The sequence below is a fragment of the Grampus griseus genome (assembly GCF_964374135.1).
Source record: "Grampus griseus genome assembly, chromosome: 14".
NCBI classification, from domain to species: Eukaryota; Metazoa; Chordata; class Mammalia; order Artiodactyla; family Delphinidae; genus Grampus; species Grampus griseus.
Window position 1 is genome coordinate 38,215,846 of NC_139008.1, and position 15,841 is coordinate 38,231,686.

General features: G+C 57.7%; 1 protein-coding gene across 1 annotated transcript; it reads right to left on the reverse strand.

Moving 5' to 3' along the window:
- Positions 1-334: 334 nt before the first annotated feature.
- UBE2I (ubiquitin conjugating enzyme E2 I) lies at positions 335-15,390 on the reverse strand. Its single transcript, XM_082670972.1, has 7 exons — positions 15,269-15,390; positions 9,744-9,819; positions 9,489-9,572; positions 8,475-8,547; positions 3,744-3,853; positions 3,540-3,619; positions 335-1,055 (listed from the first exon to the last, which is right to left on the reverse strand). Exons 2-7 carry the CDS (start codon positions 9,807-9,809, stop codon positions 992-994), a joined length of 477 nt encoding a protein of 158 aa, XP_082527098.1. The 5' UTR covers positions 9,810-9,819; positions 15,269-15,390; the 3' UTR covers positions 335-991.
- Between the last annotated feature and the right edge of the window lie 451 nt (positions 15,391-15,841).

The window sequence follows — 15,841 nt, forward strand, 5'->3', positions numbered from 1 at the left end:
CGGGGAGGGATGGCGCAGGTGCTACACGTAGAGGCTGGGGCAGCTGCTGAGGCCAGGGCGCTGCTGGGCAAGAGGAGGCCACACGCCTCACCCGCAGGTTGGGCTCCATTGTCAGGGCCCCGCCACCCTCAGCCGCCTGCGATGGCACTGAGGGGGTGAGCTGCTTGAACGGCAGTCCTCCCCGGGCCCGCCTGGCCTGGGTTAGGCATCTTGTCCTCCTGATGGCCCAGGCGGTGCGAGCTTTACAAATGTCTCGATGCCAGTTCCAACCTGACCAGACCAGAACTCTCTAGCACTCTGCAACCCAGAGCACTGGCATCGGGGGGACAGAATACACAACACTATTTACAGAGGATGGGGCCGAGTGGGGGGTGCTGGGCACACAGAGGTCACCTCCTCACTTTTAATGATGATAATGCAACAAAAACCTTTATATAAACAGTTTATTTACTCTAAACAGCAACACAGACAAACGCCATATAAACACAAAGGAAGTGATGCGGAAACGCAACGCTGGCTGACTGTGGATCTGAGGCTCGTAAGCAACACAAGCCGGGCTCTGGGAGAGGAGGCGGTGGGGCGGGGCAGGTCTGATTTTCTGTTTCGTGCAGCCAGCTGAAGGCTAAGTGCAGCTCTAGACGGCGTGAAGCATGCCTGCATCCGCGAGCAAAGGAACTAGCTCCTTGGGACTCATTGAAGTATAAAAGTTTATAATTTTACAGCAGTTGAAATACTGACATCAATATTAAAATAAAAGCAAGTTTTACATAACAATCAAAAATACAAAAGACTGAAGGAAGAGACCCTGTATGAAAAACTGGGCGATTCAGCGAGCCGAGACTGTACCAGTGGCGGAAATGGAAAATGGCGCCCGCCCAACCCTCCCCAGGTGACCAGTAATTGTAGAGAGCAACGTTAGATTTGCAAAAATGTTGTAAACAAGTTCTTGCCACACCAATCCCTTCCTTTTTATGATGCCACAGGTCGCTGCTTATGAGGGAGCAAACTTCTTGGCTTGTGCTCGAACCCTTTTCTCGTATTCCACTCTGTTTTGGCTGAGGAGGTCAAAAGAGAGACATGTTAGAATGTGCGGCCGCTGCCCGAGGGCGCCCAGGAAGCCTGGAGCGCATGAGCGAGGAGGTCTCGGGGGCACCGGTCCTAGGCCAAACTGGGAGAAGGGTGAGCCCTGTGGGTTTGCCGGTCTAGCCAGCGACCAGCAGCTTCTTTCCCCACCTCTGAGGCAGCATCCATCATACCCGTCACTGGAGGAAACAGATCTCCCAGTACCATCTGCTTCAAAACCAGACACAAACCTCTGGGGGGTTTGCCCTCAGCTCTCAGTACCATGGGAGAAGGTGCGAGCAGCTTACGGCAGCCAGGCAGGACCCCAGCTGGGGCTCTAGGGTGAGAACCACCGCTGATAAAAGGGGCCAATGTGCATCGCCCCGAGAGGAGATATTTGCAGACAGGGTTCCTGGACACCCAGTGCTGGGGCTGGTCAGTGACCCTCACGAAGGTGTGCAAAGCCCCTGCTAAGAAAGTCAGGGGTCTTTCCAAGCTGTGCTGTGCAACCAGCGAGGCCCCTCAGAGCGCAGCCCACAGCCTGAGGCCCAGCTGTAACCACAGCCCAGGCACGGGGTGGCAGAAGCTCCTCAGCTGCACCATGGCGCCGACGGCTCCAGTGCCCAGGACCCTGCCTGTGGCCTCCCTGGGGAACGGCTGCAGTGCCAGCAGCAGGAGAGGCAGAGCTGCTGGTGCGGCCCTGTGCTGGCCCAGCGCCAAGGAGGCTGGTGTGGCCCTGAGAGCTGGAGAGTGAGGTCACGGGACCAGCGCCTACAGTGGTCTGAGCACACCCACCCCCGGCCCCTAACCTTCGACCCTGGCTCCCAGTGTTGTGTCAAGCCCAGGCCACCACAGCCCCAGGGCGGAGGCAGTGGCCGGGGAGCTTTGGAAGGAGTGGGCGGAACAGCCAAGTCCAGCTCCGCCACTGACCAAGTGAAGGCCGGGACGGGGCTGCAGGCACCTGCCAGTGTAGGATGTGCCCTGTGACCTTTTGGGAGCAAGGTGGGAATACAGGCAGACCCCACCAGCCTGGGCCAGCACCGACCACAAAACCAGAAGAGCCTCGGTGCCTGACGGTGCAGAGCAGTGTCCCATGGTACCTTGGCCACATGCCGCTGCCACCAACACAGAGAACCCAGGAAACCCCGGCTCTGCTCTATGAGCAGCAAGGAGACATCTCGGGCTTGAGGGCCACACGCCTCTGTCGCAAGGACTCAGCTCAAACGAGTACCCCAGTGGCCTTATTTACAAAGGGTGCAGGGCCAACGGGGCGCGGCAGTGAAAGCACACAGCGCCCAGCTTGAGGTCAGGGCAGGAGTCGCTGACGCTCCACTCGAGCCACTGAGCAATGCCCCCTGGCGGGAAGCCCCAGGGAAAAGGCCAGATTGAAGTCCGGAGGGGGTGGGCCAGGGGGCTCTGGGACCTTGGCCCTGCCGGGGGGTTCTTCTGCCCTTAGACAACACTGGGCTGGGCCCAGAGACTTGAGCCATCTTGGGAAGAGAAATACCTCTCCTGCAACGTGGTGCTTCTCTCAGATGGACTCGCAACAGCTGGGGTGCCGGCTGCTCAGAGCAGCCCCAGGACAGTCTCAGCCTCTGCTTTACCCTCCACCTCCCACTCCAGATGCCCTCCAGGAAGGAACAGGCTCCTGCCTGGCCTCTCCCGAGGGCCAGCCCCTTGGGTCCCAGGCCACTGGGGCACCTGGGCACTGTTCTCAGAAAATGCTACTCTCCGTTCCCCAATTCCCCTCAGGTGTGGGCCTGGGTTTCTGAACATGGGCAGATGGAGCAATGGGCGTCAGAGCCCCAGACTAGCTTAAGGCCCCGTCCAGACCAGCCTGGGGAGGACCACAGGCTCACACGCCACGTTTAACCACTGCTCACCCCAATTACGTCATACCAGGCCTCCTCCCTCATCATGGAGAGTGGACGCAGGACCCACGTGCCATGCGGGGAAGGGCCAGGCATGGAGTGGACGCCTGGCACTGGGGGGTGGGGGGGTAGGGATCACAGCAGCTGGGTGGCCAAGAGCAACCTGATCATCACGCCCCCACTGACCACCCCCATTGGAGGCACCACACCCAGGCGGGACCAGGAAGAGGGGCTGGAGATGGGGAGAGCAGCAGGAGGGCCAAGGTGGAAGGTCTGGGGTCCCTGGTTGAGCTGGGTTGTTGGACATCCCTCCCTCAGGGCCCCACTCAGGGGGATGTTCCCTCTGAGCTGGACCAGAGTCCCAGGGCCGGCCCGGCCACAGCTCAGACACAAAGTGGCCAACACCTGAGCTCGGCTTCCTGACACCCACCCCCCCGCGGGTCACCTGTTTCTGCACACGCAGCTCCCTTGGCTGCACGACAGCCCGGCTGCCGTGTCTCACCCCCCCTACCGCTGCCTCCCAGCCAGGCTGTCAGGGGCAGCCTAGACCAGACTTCAGGGAGGCCAAGAAGAAGTTGCAGCAAACGGGGCTGGATTGCTACTAACCAGTAGATCGTGTAGGCCTCTGCTTGAGCTGGGTCTTGGATATTTGGTTCATTTAGAAGTTCCTGTATTCCTAATAAGATCTGTGTAAGAGACAAAACAAACAGAGCAAGATGAGAGGCCAGCGGGCTGAAAGGCAAACTTTCCCGGGATGGAGGACCACTGGCCCTCGGGCCCTGAAGGGTGGAGGGAGCTCGCACTCCATACCTGCTTAATCGTGATGGCCGGCCTCCAGTCCTTGTCCTCCTCCAGGATGGACAGGCACACTGTGCCTGAGGGGTACACGTTCGGATGAAATAACGGCGGTTCAAACTTGCCTGGAGCAAAGGGAATGAAAGAAACATGTTTCTGGTGGCAGGTATCTTCCTACCAAGTAATGTCCTGCCCCGACGGGGCCTCTCCCCCTACACTGGGGCACCCGGCTGGTCACCAGGCACCTGGCCAAGAACTACTTAGAAAAACGAAACTGGCCCTGAGGTGGGAGGAGTAAGCAGCCACCTTCCTGACAGACTCAGAGGGGAAGCCACGTGCTCCCAGGACGCCACCCGGGGTACTGGCATTCAGAGCACAGAGCCCCAGATGGCTGCCCCCATGTCCTCCCAGCCGGGCTGCGGCCCGACTCAGGAAAATGGGAAGGGGCCACTGCAGCAGGTGAGGAGGGTCCTGCGGGAAGGCCAAGGGCAGAAACTCAGAGGCCCTTCCAAACAAGTGGCCATTTTCAAAGCAGATCATCCTGCTTCAAAACAGAGACTTTTATGACCCCACATTCTTCCTTCAAAAATAAAATAACACAAAGCAAAAAAAGTTAATTTTCTTTTTAAAAAATAAAAATAAGAAAGAATACATGTAGGAAATTTGAAAACATAAAAGAGCAGAGAGCAGCAGGGACTTCCCTGATGGTCCAGTGGTTAGGACTCTGCGCTTCCACTGCAGGAGACGTAGGTTCAATCCCTGGTTGGGGAACTAAGATCCTGCATGCCTTGTGACATGGAAAAAAATAATAAAGGAAAAAAAAAGGTAGGAAAAAATTGCCATTATGAGCCCCACCCAGGGTCCGTTAACTCACCTAACGTGTGTTTTTCTCTCATCTGGGCGCTTTCCCCCTTTCTCTTGATTTTTAAAACATTATTTAATTATACCCAGAAAAGTTCAGCTAGTACACTTGATGAATTACCAAAAATGAACACACCCACTCATACCAACAGCTTCCAGAAAACTCCCTCCCTCACCTGCCTCATTATCCCAACTTGTACACCCGCCCCGCCCCCAGACCAGGACTCGCGGCTCTACACCCAGGGGTCAGTTTGCACCTTGCTGCCACACAGGCCTCGCTGGGAGAAGCTGCCCATGGACTTGCCCACCCCACCGTAAGTGCACATCTGAGCTACTACGACTGAAGCTGCAAACATTCCTGAACGTGAATTCTAGTGCACACAATGTGAAAATGCGGGGTTTTAAGGTGTCCATGTTGAACTTGAGTAGATACTGCTCATTTCCACAGCAGCTGTATCAACTTACATGCCGCCAGCAGGGTCTGCATGTTCCCACGCTTTGTGACTTTGCCAGCCCCTGGTGGTGTCAGCCATGGAATTCAGCCACCCTGATGACAGTGGCTGCCTCTCATGGTTCTGATTTGCATTTTCCTTTCACTCCCTGCGACGCACTTGCTGCTTCTTTGGAGAAGCTCTTCTTTAAACCTCTCACACGCTTTTCTTGTTGACTTGCAGATGCTCTTTATATACGCAGGACACAGGCCCTTTGTTATTTGTCTCCCAGCACCCCTCAGCCCCTCACCCCCATCTCAGGTGACTGGCTGCCTTGCCTCTGCACCAGGTCACCCTCCTGACTCCTAACACTGCCATCACATGGACTGCTGACCTCCACAAACGGAACCTGGTCCAGCTCCTTGGCATCTGGGAGACTCACTCATGTCATGAACACTCACAGACTCTTCCTTCTCTCTGCTGCAGACTGTCCCACTGTTCATCTGTCCATTCTACTGTGAACAGACACCTGCACTGCCCCCAGCTTTTTCCAGACACATGCCGCCCAGGCCTTTCGGTGTGCACACTTGCACTGGGTCTCTCCTCAGTGAACAGCCGGTCCCAGGGCAGGTGTTAAGTGTAGCCTCAGTAGACAAACCGAGAGCTTTCCGAGGGAAGTGCTCTCTAGAGCTGGGCCCCTCGCTCCCCACTGCCTGCCTGTTCCTGCTGGGTTGTCACTTGCAGTGTCTGGTGATGAGGTCAGGCACCTTCCCCTGTGCCCACTGGCTGGGTGGAGAGCCTCTTTTGGGAAGGGCCTGAGCTAATGGCAGTTTGCCCTTTCTCACTGAAGTGCAAACGCTCTTGATGTATTTGGAACGAGAACTGACAAACACATCCCATCTCTCTCCTCACTCTCATTGGTGTCTCCTGATGAGGAGATGGTCTTGATTTAAATGCAGTCCAGCTCATCCTTTCTCTCCTTATGGGTAAAGTGCTCTCAGCCTGCCCACGTGATGGAGAGGTCCTCCCGTCTCCTCCACAGCTGTACTTCCCACCGGGCACCAAGATCCGCAGGAGAGCGAGCTCTCCTTCCACTGGGCCCCCCATGCCTCCCAGAGTTGCCTCTGTCATCAGCCAAGCTTGTATACGGCTGGCCTCTCTGGACTCTGCCTTGCAGGCCTGTGTCTCAGTGTCCCTGCAGCAGATCTCAGCCCGCTTTCCATCTTGCCGTCCTACAGGTCTGGGTGCTCTCCTCACCCAAGCGGCCTCAGCCTAGGCCTCACAATCTCCCCCCACAGATCTCCAAGGGCATGGCTGTTCTCAGCACCCTGCATTTCCTGCATTTTAGAGTCTGCGTGACAGTTTCCAAAAAAGTCTGCTTGTGTTGTGACTGGGATCACACTGAACCTGCAGAAGAGCTGGGAGAGAACAGGCACATGCACTCAGTCTTCTGAGCTGTGCACACGGCCTGCCCTGCCAGGGATCAAGGCTGCCCCTGATCCTTGCAGAAACATCTGATCATTTTCAGCGGAGAGATCTTTTTTTTTTTGGCCACGCCTTGGGGCTTGTGGGATCTTAGTTCCCCGACTAGGGATTGAACCCACGCCCTTGGCAGTGAAAGCTGGACCAGAGAATTCCCTTTTAAATTTATATTTATTATTTTTTTGGCTACACTGGGTCTTAGTTGCAGTACGTGGGATCTTTGTTGGGCATGCAAGATACTCCGTTGCAGCGTGCAGGCTTCTCTCTAGTTGTGGTGTGCAGGTTTTCTCTCTCTAGCTGTGGCACGCGGGCTCCAGAGGGCGTAGGTTCTGTAGTTTGCGGCACGCAGGCTCAGTAGTTGTGGTGCGCGGGCTTAGCTGCCCCACGGCATGTGGGATCTTAGTTCCCTGACCAGAGATCAAACCCATGTCCCCTGCATTGGAATGCGGATTCTTTACCACTGGACCACCAGGGAAGTCCCCCCCTTTATTTATTTTTTTTCTTTTCTATACGTGGGCCTCTCACTGCTGTGGCCTCTCCCGTTGCAGAGCACAGGCTCTGGACACGCAGGCTCAGCGGCCATGGCTCACGGGCCCAGCCGCTCCGTGGCATGTGGGATCTTCCCGGACCGGGGCACGAACCCGTGTCCCCTGCAACCGCAGGTGGACTCTCAACCACTGCGCCACCAGGGAAGCCCCCCCCCTTTTAAATTAAATAAAAAATTTTGTGAATTAGTCTTTTATTCAGCAATCTTAGACTCAGGGAAAGATTGTCTGCAGTCTTGTCTTCCAGTTCTTCTGCTGGGATTTTTCTTGTCGGGCTCTATCTTCTTGGAATTCCAATACAATGTAGAATAGAAGTGATGAACGTAGCTACAATGTCTCATTTCTTGATTAAAGATATTCTTTTTAAATTTTTTGGGGGCAGCATTGGGTCTTTGTTGCTGGCATGGGTTTTCTCTAGTTGCGGCGAGAGGGGGCTACTCTTTCATTGCAGTGTGCGGGCTTCTCATTGCGGTGGCTTCTCTTGTTGCGGAGCATGGGCTCCAGGCACGTGGGCTCCAGAGTGTAGGCTCAGTAGTTGTGGCACATGGGCTTAGATGCTCCACAGCATGTGGAATCTTCCCAGACCAGGGATCAAACCCATGTCCCCTGCATTGGCAGGTGGTTCTTCACCACTGCGCCACCAGGGAAGTCTCTGATTAAAGACATTCTTTAAGGTAATACCTGCACGTGGCAAAAAAATTCAAACAGCAAAGAACCACCCCAAATGAAATAAGTCTCCATCCCAGTGGTTAACTGTTAGTTTTAGAAATTCTTCTGGTTGTGTCTTTATAACAGACATCTTGAATTACTGACCACCAGAGTGAACGCTGACAGTCTTGGTGCTGGGGGCACTCTTCACATGCTGGGGCATGCGTTAAAACACCCAATTAACCAGACACAGATAGCATTTGCTCATTTCCAGCTACAAAAGGGGAGGGACCTGGGGTCCCTTCTGAGTTTTGCTGAAATGTGTTCTGATGGTCTGGCCACTGCACTATCTCAGATGCAGCCCTGGCTCTTTCTTCCTGCCGCTTTCTCTGGAGACTTCAGCACGCTATCCACCCAGGGTGCACACGCTGCACCACATAAGTATCAAATTCTAACAGGCAACAAAACCCTCTGTGGGGTGAGGCTCTGGACCGCTGTCCTTCTGCATGTCTACCCCATCCAGGGCTGGAACTTGGTAGCACTAAGGGCCCACCTCTCAGTGATGAGAGCTGGGATTCTGGGTCTGAGACTGGGCCTATTATGTGCACCTCTAGCCACTGGGGGTACAAACAGACTCAAATCCACAGCCAGCCCCAGGGATCAGAGTCCCTGGAGCCACCCCAGGAGCAGAGCAGGACATAATTGAAGCTCCACAGGCCCAAGCTCTCTGAAGGAACAGGCAGAAGCCGACCGACTTCTGAGGACTGCGTTCTACTTACATTTCGGAGGTGAGGATGGATAATCGTCTTTGAACAGCATCCGTAGTTTAAACAAGCCTCCTTCCCACGGAGTCTGTTGGGAAATAAAACTGTGATCAGGTGTGCTGCGGGTCTCTGCGGCGGGCTGGGCCCAGGAAGGGCAAGGAGCTTGCTCTAGCTGCACCCCAGGATGGTGAGGGCCCCCCAGAGGCAGCTCCTAATGGCTCACAGCCCACTAGCAGGACTGTTGGGGCCTCCATGACCCCCGAGTTGGAAAGGGCCTTCCCTGGAGAGACAGGAGGCCCTGGGGGGCTCCCGCCGACACTGAGTGGGTACAGTGAAGACTTGGCGGCTCTGTGAGGCTCCTCCCTCAGGTCCCATGGGTCCCTGGGCAACCTCCCAGTTCCACGGCCCAACACCCCTCCCCACCCGCCACCCCCAGGCCTACTGCTGTATGCTTACAACCAACCATGGGTAGGAGAAAATGGAGACGATGAAGCCCTGTCATCACCCAGACACCTCAGGAGTCTCCTCCTTCCTTCCAGTTCCCCCAAGAAGAGACCCTCCCTCCCAAATGCTTCCAACGTGCCAGTCCTAACGGACCCAGGCACACTCAGGTGAGCGGAGGAGACAGCACCGTGGCCCATGAGTGCAGGACATGTGGGGCCCCACATGGCTGTCTTAGGTGGCTGATGCCGGGCCTCTGTGTCTAAGGATCTGCAGGTGTCCCAGGCTCAAGACCCACACCCCCCGTGCCCCAGAGCACCACCATGTCCGGGCTGCTTCAACCTCAGCCCCCCTCCACCCCCTCCAGGGCTCCTCCTGCTCCTGGGACGTGGCAGGGGGGCTGCATGACGCCACCCCTCCCCATCTGCTAGAGCCCAGCCTCTTTCTGAATTAAGACTGCCCGGAGGGCCACATGTCACCCTAACCTTGTCCCCCTGGCCAGGGGATGGGACCACGGCCCGCGTGACCATCACAATCATCACACACACTTGAACCTGAGTCCTTCTGAAGGGGGGCAGCCCCTCTTACCCCCTTCTTCCCGGGAATGGCGCACTCCCAGTTCATGAGGTTCATCGTGCCGTCGGGATTTTTTGTTGGGACGGCCACAAAACCCTGAGAGAAAACAACACAGGGCACATCAGCGCCGTGGCAGCCAGTTCCCTGCTCCCGGGATAAACCCGCCAGCATCAGCCCAGAGGCCAAATGGCTGACCCGCAGGGACCTGACGTTCTTGTCAAGGGGAAACCATCACCCTGCCACACGCAGAAGTAAAGCTTTCCTTACAAACGGGTGGTCTTTTCTCCAAGCTTTCCTCTCCTGGGCAAGTCTGCTGAGAGCGATCCCCGACATGTTTGCGTCCCTAGAAGAGATGGGCAGTGTGCGATGAGCACCGGCAGCTGTGGGCCCTCTGCCCCCTCACCCCGTGCCCAGCCCAGCCCAACAGACTCGCTTCCAAGAAGCAGGGAAACCAAGGTTCCCGCCCGGCCCCACACGCCGCTCTGGACAAGCTGTCACAGCTCCCCCCACCCCAGCCTCCCAGCCTCCTGGTGCAGGCAGCTCACCAGGGAACAGGGAGCGGGTCTCCCATCCCCAGGCCCCCATGGCATACGCTGTGACCTGCATTTCCTGGTGACACAGAGCTCCAGAGAAGCAAAGCCCCAGGCCCAGGTCACATAGCTGCCAGGTGCTGCATGGGGAGGGGCGCCGTGCACTCGCAGCAGCCACCTGCCCACTAGCCCTGCCCTCTTTCTCCTGTGCACCTGCTGGAGTGACAGGGACCCCAATTCCACCAGACTCCGTAGCAGAGGCAGGGACAAGATGGGGATGTCCAGAGCGCAGGCCCGAGACCTGGGAGGGGCAGTCTCTGAGCACTCCCCTTTCCCGGTGCAGGGACGTGGGGGTGCTGGCAGGCCTCCGGCCCAGAATCAGGGGCTCAGAATCTAGACTCATGCCCGGCCAGGAGGAGAGCCCTGGTCCTGGAAGGCAACCAAGAGGAAGGCAGCCCTGGGCAGAGAGCAGTTTAACCATGCAAGGGGTGGGGGCTGCACAAGTCCAGAGGCAGCACCCCCCCTCCCACCAGCATCCAACAGACCCACCTGTCACCAGGCCTGGGGGCTCGGGCCTTCCCTGGCCCCTGCCACTTTCTCATCCTACAGCCCCACCCTAGGACCCGCTGCCACTCCACCTGTTGTGAGTGGGCCAAGACCTGTCTCCCAGTGACTTTGGGAAAGTCAACAAAAGGGGGAGCAGGCCCTGCAGCCAAGCTACGCAAACTCCTGGTCTCTCCTGAATATCGGCTCCCCTGCACCTCTGGACCACAGACCCTCAGGGCTTGGCGGCATCAGCCACTCAGATTCATTGCCCGGAGCTGTCAGCCCATCTCCCAGGTGCTGCTAATGCAGCACGCAGACCAGACCAGACCAGGCATGTGGCACTCTATCGTAACCCCTGCTGCCCTCAGCCTCCTTCTGCCCACAAGAACGCGACCCTTAGGGACTTCCCTGATGATCCAGTGGTTAAGAATCTGCCTTCCAATGCACAGGATGCGGGTTCGATCCCTGATGGGGGAACTAAGGTCCCACATGCCGCGGGGCAACTAAGCCCACACGCCGCAACTAAGACCCAAAAACTTGCTGAAGAATTTGATCCCAAGTGTGTTTGCTGGTCTTCAGAGTCCATGGGAACATTAAAGATACCCTGAATCAAGTATTTCCATTAAGCAAGACTTTAACAAGACCGAAGAGAGTGTATCCTACACGTGCATGGCCGGTGGCTTGTCCCCACCCTGCAGGCTTGCACTGGAGGGCCCGGGGACAGGCCCCCTCTGCACCTCTGGCAGGGAAGAGGTCCAGCACCTCGAGTTCCCTAGGACAACACGGGGCACCCTCCGCAACCACAACACAGCTCTCAACCAGGCACAGAAGAACAAACTTCTGCCAAAGACAGAACTGGAAACCAGCCGTGCTTCCCAGCTGTGCCGGCCCTGACCCAGAGTTGGGGACCACCAAGCCCGTTTTAGACCTGAGAAGGGAAGATCAGGAGTAACCTGCCCACTGAGGGAGAAGCCTCAACTCAAACCCAGGGGGTCTTCCCACTTCCGGCAGGAGGGCTGCTCCTCTCTGCAGCCCCTGCCTCATACTCACTCCTGCAGCCCCCTCCCTTGGCTAAGGCTGACCCCCAAGTGCTCCAGCAATCCAAATCAAAACCTTGTTGCAGCATCTGCTGGGACACTCTGCCCCCAGGCCTCAGACAACACAAACACGCCCACGTTCCTGCAGGAGAGGTGGAGTCAGATCAACAATGCAACAGCAGACCAGCCGATCAGTGGGGCCCTGGGCGGCTACCTCACTGGGTGCTGGTTACAAGGGCACGTCCCCAGGCCCAGTGGCCCCATGGAGCCAGGAACTCTGCGGGGATCTGGCTCTTGGACGACTCCCCAAGAAGTAAGCATAGCTGGGGGGGAGGGCGGGTTTGGGATGGCCACCGCAGCCTCCAGCATCACCCACGAGCCCAGGTCTCAGGAAGTGGGGTGAGTTACTGCAAAACACCAGAGCAACGGGATGTGGTGTGTCATCAAGAAACACATATACTCATGTCATCATGAAAAAAAGCGAGGGTCAAAAATCAAAGCCCGGTTTTCCCTGGTGACACAGTGGTTAAGAATCCGCCTGCCAATGCAGGGGACATGGGTTCGAGCCCTGGTCGAGCACGTGCTGTGGAGCAACTAAGCCCCTGCACCACAACTACTGAGCCTGCACTCTAGAGCCCGTGCTCCACAAGAGAAGCCACCACAATGAAAAGCCCACACACGGCAACGAAGAGTAGCCCCAGCTCGCCACAACTAGAGAAAGCCCGCGTGCAGCAACGAAGACCCAACACAGACAAAAATAAATAAATTTATATATATAAAAAAATCAAAGCCCCCACTCAGCAGGCATGGTGACAGGAACTGTTGCCCTGGCAGCACTCTGACCCAAGCACACCTTCTAAAAGGCTATAAACTTGCCCAACCTCAAGATTAAGTCCAAGACAAGTAACACCAGGCCTGCACCCAAAACACAATTTCTCTTTGCCACCCCCAACCCCAGAGCTCTGGTCTGCCCGCTTCCTCCCCATCCGTGGACCCGACCGTCAGTAACACGTCTAGGATCTCCTTCCCTGGATGGCACACCTCTATCTGCTATTTTCATTCATTCATGCAACATAAATTGAGGAATGGTATGAGTGTCGCTGCCCGGACGGCTGACATGGGGAGAAGTGCTAGGTGCCAGGAGACACAAAGCAGGACGACTACGAGACGGGCGGCACCTGGGTCCTAATGGTGGTCAGGTGGCTGCCTGGACACAGCCTGCAGCAATGGGCTCAGTGCAGGAACATAAGAAAGAGCTGGAAGGGTGGGCACTGGTCCTGAGGGCCTGGGATTGCTTGAGGGAGGCGGGGAGATGCAGCGGATCAGGGCACAGGAGAGCGCCAGCCGCTTTTGTCTTTAAGACTCTCTTGTCGGAGGCTAGAGCAGTAACCCCGAAGTCTGTAAAACTGTAAAACCTTCATTCCTGAGACTTTTTCAAACCCTTCAAATGGCTCTTCTAAATAGGGCTCAACCCCACCTCATCCCCAGGGCTGGTGGGAACGACCCCCCCCCACGGGGCTTGAGGGATGTGGAGGATGTCCACAGCAAGCCCCTCACCAGCCAGGGCAGAGCACGCAGCATAGGCTGGCGGCCACCTCTGAACTAATGAACGCAGAAGTTCAGCAGCAGAAGACAAGCAGCTGGCGTGAGGTTCCCGAGTCTGCGCTCGGCCAGGCATCAAGACTGGTTTCTGGAGCCCCAGGGCAGCACTCTGGACACCGAGGATCCGTGGATTCCGGAATGGGCAAGCCAGTACTCGGGCGGCTCTGGAGGGGCAGGGCTGGGCCAGGACGCAGGAGAGGCCAGCAGGGCAATCCTGAGCACCGCCTGTATACTGACCGCATGCCAGGACCCTGCCACAGGCCACCTCTTCTGCTGACAACGGACAAAGCTGCCTCTGCAGGCCCTGTCCAAGCACCAGCTGTGGTTGTCTCAGGTGCAAAAGGTAACGGGGGGGGGGTCCCTACAGGAGTTCCTGCAGCCCCTTCCTTAGGGGTGCCAATGGACCAGAGTGGGAACCAAAAAGACCGCTTCCACCACCAGGGCAAACAGCCACAGGTGCACACCTGCACTGTCCCAAGCAGAGACCTGGCCTCCTGCTCCCCAGGAGAAAGCAGCCAATTTGGTACATTTTAATTACAACATGGAGCCACTACTTCAGAATCGCACTTAGGATCGAATCTGCCTTCCCCAAATAACAGAGAGGCACTTAAGGAGCAGTTAAGTGTTACTAGACACTTTAAAACAGCAAAATCATAAGATATGAAAATAAGATATCTATGAACTGCTAAACACAGCCTGCAGGGGAGGACCTGGGTTCTCCAGGGAGACCCTGGAAATCTGCCGTCACCTTCTTCCAGATCAGGCTGTACTTGAACCCGCTCTTCTAGTTGACAGGAAACTTCAGAGCCACTTACTGGCTGCATATGTGGGCGAGTGGATTCTACCACCCTCAACCTTCTCACCTGTAAAATGGACAATAGCACTGTGACCCCACAGGTTGGCCGGGGATGAAACTGATAAAGGATCAGCAGCCCCGGATGGGTTTTTTTCACCCAAAGTAAACTCCCCAGGGGAAGGCACTGGCTTCACCTGATGTAGGCACCCTGCACTCAGGAGACACTCCAGACCAGGTGCAGTTCCCTGTTCTTTCCTGACATTACTTCCCAGGACCCCAAGCCGTTTCTGAAGCAAGGCCCCAAACCCCCAGCAAGATTCACCAGACAAAGGTGCAACAAGATACAAAATTCACGCCTAAACCACCCGAAAGACCATAAACAAGTCAGGACAAACTTGGGATCCATCTCTCTTTTCTGTTGGGTAGGTTTTCTATCCAAACGCACGGTTTCCTTAAGAACAAGAAACATTTACGACTACAGGCTTTAAAAGGAGACCAACAAAAGCCAGTTCCGCAAACACAGAACAGTAACTTTGCTAACTGAAGAACTAAGCTTATTTCCAAATCATACAAACCAAACCAGTTAAGTCCGTGATTTAGGAGCAGGTGTTGTCGTTGTTACCATGATCCCAGCTAATCATCGCCTCGCCTTCCTCCTACTCGCCTAACTACCAGTTCCAGCCTCCATGCAATTGGTACAAAGCAGTCTTGGGAGGAAATCTCCCCGTTAAGGGGAGCGCTAACACTCAGTGTCCCACCAACTGGGAGCGGAGCTCCGGAGGCGCAAGAGCTCGGACTTGTTTTCATTTCTAGGCATCACACGCCACCCCCCCAAACGCGCCCGCGCTTCTGCAGCGCGCGGCTTTGCACTCTTTGTGCGGTGTGTCCTCTCCCGGGCTAGAACGCGCCACAGGTTCGCGCGCACACCTTGACCCCGGAAACGCTCCGCCTTGGCGGAGGGCTCGGCGCTCCTGTCACCGCGGCCCGAGCGGCGGGCGCCGTCTGCGGCCCCGGACGCGACCCGCGCGCCGCGAACCGCCCGAGCGCGCGCCCGAGCGAACGTCCCCCGCCCCCCCGGGCTGCGACGGGCCGGGGCTCGGGCCGCGGGCCGGTGAGCCCAGCGGGTCGGCCCCCGCCACGGCGTCAGCAGCCCGGGGCGGGCCGGTTCCCGGGAGCGGGCCGGGCCGCGGGTGTAGGGCGCCCGCCCGGCCGGGCCCGACAGCGCCGGAGGCCGCGGCCCGCCGAGGCCTGGCCCCCGGCCCGTCCGCCCCGCGCGCTCACCTCGGGCGGCCGCGGCCCGGCGAGCGAGGCGGACGAGGCGGCGGCGGCGGCGCTCCCTTTGTCTCGGGACTTCCCTCCCGAGCCCGCTCCGCGCGCAGCCCGAGCGCTCGAGGACCCCGGAGCGGGCGGGGCGGGGCGGGGCCTGCGAGGCCTGCCCACCGCGCGCCTGCCCCGCAACCCGCCGCCGCCGCCGCCCGCCCCGCGCCGCCCGCTAGGCCGTTCGCCGCCCACCGCCCGCGTTCCACCGCCGCGCGCCCGCGCCCCGGGCCCGGCCCGGGAGCCCGGCCCGGGGGCGGCTTTCCAGTCAGGCGGCGCCCTGGACACCTACTCTCTTAAAGGAGCCGCGTCCCCGATGTGAGGGAGCGTCTGCAAACTCCCCTTCGCGGGGCACGCGTCCACCCGAGGACACACCGGCGAGCGGCGGGGTAACGGGGAGGCCGAGATCTCCAAGGGCTCCCCGGATGCCCCGCGGGCACCTCCCCGGGCACGGCTCCCAGAGGTCTCCTTGAGGCTAGGATCCGGGGCAGGGGAGCAAAGACTACTGAGGCCTAGGGATCCCCAAAGCGTCGCAGC